Raw genomic sequence first — 5,555 nt, 5'->3', positions numbered from 1 at the left:
CATCATGTGCGTCGCAAACAGCCGGCCATCGCAATCTTTGACAACTTGCCGCCTTGGTCTCTCTCGTACGTACACTATTCCTTGGCCGCGATGAACAGGGGTCATGGTGGACTCTTGGTCCAAGACGGCGACCGGCCCATCGCACCAAGCCAAACAAAACCAGCAGGTTGTTGCGCGCGCACGCACGCACGCACGCGATCAAGTTGCTTTGCCACTACACCAAGCCAAAACTGTATCTGCATTGTGCGCTACCAAAAACTTTGCTTCTTGTCTTTGCTCCTACCTACGTTACGTACATGCGCCCTGCCCTGGTTCCAATGGACGTCAGGCTCAACTAAGCAACCGCATTTTTGTACACGAAGGAATGAATTTTGTTTCCTGTAATGAATTTTGTCTCCTGTAACCTTGAATGGACACCTATCTCACAGAACTTGTTTGCTCGCCGCCGCTGTGCTCCGAGCTCCTGCAGTACGCACAGCCCGCGTCGCCGTTCGCGGCACCAGCGATGTCGAGCAACGCGGCGAGCACGTCCGGCATGTCCGGCCGCTCGTGAGGCGCGTCGGCCGTGCACCGCATGCCCAGCGCCAGCAGCTCCCAGGACACCGTGCCGCCGGCCGTCTTTTGATCCTCCGTTTGCTGCTTCCGGCCCTCCTTCGCGGTGCGCCGGGTCCAGTCGACCAGGCACTCCTCGCCGCCGTCTACGGCGCGCCGGCCCGTGGCGAGCTCCATGAGGAGCACGCCGTAGCTGTACACGTCGCCCTTGGTCGTGGCGCGCCACGTCTGCGCGTACTCCGGCGCCACGTACCCGACCGTGCCGGCCACCATCGTGCTCACGTGGGTGTCGCCGGGGCGGACCACCCTGGCCAGCCCGAAGTCCGTCACCTTGGCGCGCCCCTCGCCGTCCAGGAGCACGTTGCTGGCCTTCACGTCGCGGTGCACCACGGCGGGCACGCACTCGTGGTGCAGGAACGCCAGCGCCCGCGCCACGCCCACGGCCGCGTCCAGCCGCGCCGCCCGCCCGAACGCCGCCGTGTCGCAGATCAGCGCCTCCAGGCTGCCGCCGTCGAGCCGCTCGTAGACCAGTATCTTGGCGCCGCCGGAGAGGCACCACCCGTAGAGCGTCACCAGGTTCGGGTGCGGCCACGTGAACCCCATCCGGTCGGCCAGCACCTCCATCTCGGCGCGGAACTCGCGCTCGCTGTCGCCGTCCACGCCGTCGCGCGGCCTCGAGAGCTTCTTCACCGCCACGGCGCGGCCGTCGGGGAGCACGCCGCGGTACACCACGCCGGAGCCGCCGCGCCCGATCACCCGGTCGTCGGAGAAGTTGCCCGTGGCAGCCACGATGTCGCGGTAGGTGAACGCCGTCTTGTCCAGCCGGAACACCTTCACCCCCTCCGTCGAGGAGGAGCACCCCGTGGCCGACGACGACCCGGACGGCGGCGACGAGGACAGTCCGAACGCGTACTTGCCCTTGGAGTGCTCGCAGGAGAACGAGTCCGGCTCCGGCTCCTGGTCCACCGGGAACCGGGCGCGTAGGCTGGTGATCGCGAACACGACGGTGCCGGCGATGAAGGCGATGACGAGGGAGAAAAGCAGCCACATGACGATGGTTCTTGGTATGCCGCCTGTCCTAACTCCAGGAGCATCGGCAGCTTCCGGTCGTGGTGGTTGCTGCTTACCGGCAGCTCCACCCTGATGCAATGAAATGAGCGGATTGCCGAGGAAGGACTGCTCGTCGAAGGTGCCGAACTGGCCGGTGGTGGAGACATTGCCGGAGAGGAGTGGGTTGTATGACACGTTGAACATAGACAGCTCGGTGAGCTTGAACAGGCTCGCCGGGAGCTCGCCGGAGAGGTTGTTGAAGGACAGGTCCATCCTCTCGATGCACAGAATGTCGCCGATCTCCGACGGAATCGGGCCCGAGAGGTTGTTCCTCGAGACGTTCAGCATGACGAGCGGAAGTCGGCCGATCTCCGCCGGCAGCTGCCCCGTGAGACGGTTGCCGTCGAGGTGGAGCAAGCTGAGGTTCCGCATTGCACCGATCTCTGACGGTATCTGTCCGGAGAGCAAGTTCCCTGACAGCTGCACGTACCCGGAGACCGTGTTGGACCTCACCGGCGACGACGAGTTGGTGCAGATTGGGACGATTCCGTAGCCCTTGAGCATGCGGTCCCATATGGTGCGGCAGCTCTCCCTAGTCATGACGGAGTATACGAAGCTGAACGGAGGATAGCTCGCCGGGATCCACCGTTTCATGGCCTGGCACTCGCCGGAGCCGGCGAGCACGCTCGTATCATTCCGGTTCTTGGCGAAGGTTGGGCCGGGATTCCTCCCTATCTCTGCCATCTCCGGTGGAATCCTGCCAGTCAACAGGTTGTCGGCCAGGTTCAGCCAGAGCAAGCTAGTGCAGTTGCCGATTTCAGGTGGTATCTGGCCGGAGAGCTGGTTCCCGGCGAGCATCAGCCATAGGAGCGACGTGAGGTTCCCTATTGTCGCCGGAATCACACCTGAGAGCGTGTTGTTAGACAGGTCCAGAGCCTGGAGCTCGGCGAGCCGTCCGTACTCCGGCGGTATCGTGCCGGAGAAGTTGTTCTCTGCGAGCATCAGGTACTTGAGGCTCTTCATGTCGGCCACCTGTGGAGGGAGTTGGCCCGTGAACTGGTTGAAGCTGAGGTCGAGCCTAGCGAGCAGCGGTAGCCGGAGGACGCCGGAGGCCACGATGCCGCCGGTGTATTCATTGTGATGAAGCACAAGATACTTCAAGCTCGTAAAGTTGCCGAAAATCTGTTGCACGTCGCCTCCAAACATGTTGCTACTGATGTCCAAGAACTGAAGCCTCCCGCAGTTCGTCAGGTCCGGCGGTATCTGCCGATCGAACTTGTTTTTTCCAAGAATCAACGTCTCGAGGACGGCGAGCTTCCCGATTCCGGCAGGTATCTTCCCGGTGAAATTATTCCCCCACAGCGACATGTAGGTCAAATTCGTGCAATTGGCGATGGAATCCGGGAAGCCCCCGACCAGCTGGTTCGCGGAGAGGTCCAAGGATTGGAGCCTGCAGCCATCAGGAAACGTGCTCCATGGGACGCTCCCGGTGAGGTTGTTCTCGGCGGCGCTGAATTCCCTGAATCTCGCGATTCCCGGCCAGAGCTCGCCGGTGAAGTTGTTGGAGCTGAGGTCGACCTTGTCGAGCCTGGCGCAGCCGTCCAACAGGCCGGTGACGCTGCCCGTGAGATTGTTGGTGGACAGGTCGAGCAGGGTGAGGTCGGCGCATATCGCCGGGAAGTTGACGGCGACGGCGCCGTCCAGCCGGTTCCCCGACACGTCGAGCACCCGGAGCCTGGTGAGCCCGGAGAGGACGAGCGGCCCGGTGATGAGGTTGTGGGAGAGGTTGAGGTGCAGGAGGCCGCGGCATTGGTTGAGGTCGGCGGCGGGGAGCGCGCCGGTGATGGAGTTGTCGGAGAGGTCGAGCGACGTGAGCGCCGGGAGCCGCGAGAAGCCGCCGAACACCGGGCCGGAGATGGTCGAGCGCGTCAGGTTGAGCGACGAGACGCGGCCGCCCCCGTCGCAGGTCACGCCCTTCCACCCGCACGGCGACGGGTCCGACTCCTGCCACCCGTCGTAGCCGCCGCGGTTGACCTTGTTGTTAGAGACCAGGAACCGCTTGAGCTCCACCAGCACCTCCTTGTCGCCGCCGCCGCCGCCGCCGGCGCTCTGCGCGCCTATCAGCACCACCTCACCTTCAAGAGTAATCGACCCCCTCAAATTAGACGGACTCCACGCGCAATTCAGCTCTCACGCACACCAAGAAGAAAAGAGAAGACAAGAAGAAGGGGAGGCCGGACGGCGGTACCTGCGAGGAGGAGTATGCAGAGGGACTGGAGGAGCAGGGGAGACATGGCCTGCCCTCGTGAATCATGGAAGAATCGAATCCTAGACGAAAGGTGCGGGAGCTGTGCCTCTCCTCATGCGCCTATGCTTTTCTGCTCTGCTCGGTGCTCGCTTGCCTTCCCCCGCAATTCGAAGACGAGGACGACGAGAGGTGTGAAGTAAGCAAGGGAGGAAAGACAAAATGGCTTTATACTTATACATACCAATAAAAGTCTGAGGTTGTTAATCCACATGGGAACTCAGGCCCTTTGTTTTAGAAGACCCTGGACTTTTTTTTAGTTTCAACTAAAAAGTCCCTAGTACCTACCTGTTTGTTTTCATGAATTAAACAGGGACTAAAGGTCATTAAATGACATGTAAAAAGACCATGTTACCCCTAGTAATATACTAAAAGTTATTAAATGACATGCTAAAAGTAGGGGTAGTGTTGGAAAAAGTGCTAAAAAAGTTCAAAAAAAGACCCTCCTGTTTGTTTCACATGGGACTAAAATGAATTTTTTTTAGTCCGTACATCAAAAAGTCCCTGGAAACAAACATTCCCTAAAAAGGACTTTTTTTAGTCCGTACACCAGAAAAGTCCCTGAAAACAAACACCTCCTAAGAGCAAGTACAATAAGCTGACGTAAACAGGCTATAAGGATTAGAATATTATATCCTTGCTTAGATGAAGGAGAGAGAGGAGGAGAGAGAAGAGAGGAAACTCTTGGTGAGTAGCCAGCTGCAACACAAGACCCAAAACAGTTTGTGAGATTGTATAGTGGGTCAACTACTACTAAAATAGTACACATCTAAAATTTACTATTGTGTATGCCGGATATTAGGTTGGTTGTATATAACATGGCAACTGCTTAGGGCATCTCCAACAGTTTGTTGGTTAACTTGTTGGTAAAATATGCCATGTCATCAGCCAACACCTTAACATACAACTACTCCAATGGGTTGTATCTAGTTTGTCCAAAAAGATGTGAGGTAATAAATAAGGTGCTCTCTCATTCTACATTGGAGCTTGTGCAAGGATGTTGGTTAATTTACATACAACCCTACTCTCTTTCCTCATTTATTGCAAGACACATCATCAAAAATCCTATGTGTCAAAATTACCAACAACTATCTTACAACCATTGGAGATGTCCTTATAGTGTTGGCTGTATTATTAACCATGCTCTAAGACGTCGCTGTCCCCCGTCTGGACCTTTGAATTCCCGTTGTTTGATCCTTGTTATTAATTCGGCGCTGACTGCACGGGGGGAGGCAGAAGGACACGAGTCTGACCGACTCACTGCCTTGGGTTGTGACCTCTGAATTCCCTTCCTCGGCTTTCCGTTTGAGGCCTTGATTTGTCACCGTTTTTAATTGGTAAGCAATTTTTAAGTTTGAGAGAACGCACGATGTCGGGAATACATACTGTATACTGCGAGAAGGAGGAGGGGTCGACGATTTTTAACATCTCTGACGACATGTCAAGCTACCATATGGCCGCATGACGACATCTCAAGATCCTAGCGCTCGACCCCGCCGAAAATTCCAACGGAAGCTTCGTTCGATGTTGTTTCTTTTTCTCTTGATCTATTGCTAGTACTATGATTTTCCCCTGAAAGAAAAACTGGTGTGATGTTTTCGCTTGGAGTGTTAGGTCCAGGCAATAGCGGCCGCCGTTGTTGACAGGA

The 5,555-nt window shown here is 57.0% G+C and overlaps 1 protein-coding gene across 1 annotated transcript; it reads right to left on the bottom strand.

The window, feature by feature from the left end:
• Nucleotides 1-222: 222 nt before the first annotated feature.
• On the bottom strand, nucleotides 223-4,253 carry LOC123425448 (probable LRR receptor-like serine/threonine-protein kinase At1g74360). The gene is made up of 2 exons (XM_045109152.1): nucleotides 3,851-4,253; nucleotides 223-3,737 (listed from the first exon to the last, which is right to left on the bottom strand). The coding sequence occupies exons 1-2, from the start codon at nucleotides 3,894-3,896 to the stop codon at nucleotides 418-420; spliced, it is 3,366 nt and encodes a 1,121-aa protein (XP_044965087.1). The 5' UTR covers nucleotides 3,897-4,253; the 3' UTR covers nucleotides 223-417.
• Between the last annotated feature and the right edge of the window lie 1,302 nt (nucleotides 4,254-5,555).

The sequence above is a fragment of the Hordeum vulgare genome, chromosome 2H (genome assembly GCF_904849725.1).
Source record: "Hordeum vulgare subsp. vulgare chromosome 2H, MorexV3_pseudomolecules_assembly, whole genome shotgun sequence".
Taxonomy (NCBI): domain Eukaryota; kingdom Viridiplantae; phylum Streptophyta; class Magnoliopsida; order Poales; family Poaceae; genus Hordeum; species Hordeum vulgare.
Note: the sequence above shows the minus strand (reverse complement) of the source record. Positions and strands in the feature narration are given on the sequence as shown.

What these genes read in the sequence shown, in the direction of transcription:
- LOC123425448 (XM_045109152.1), bottom strand. Translation starts at nt 3,896, where the DNA reads ATGTCTCCCCTGCTCCTCCAGTCCCTCTGCATACTCCTCCTCGCAG. An exon ending in CTGCATACTCCTCCTCGCAG is followed by an intron (nt 3,738 to 3,850) that starts GTACCGCCGTCC and finishes TTACTCTTGAAG; the next exon opens with GTGAGGTGGTGCTGATAGGC.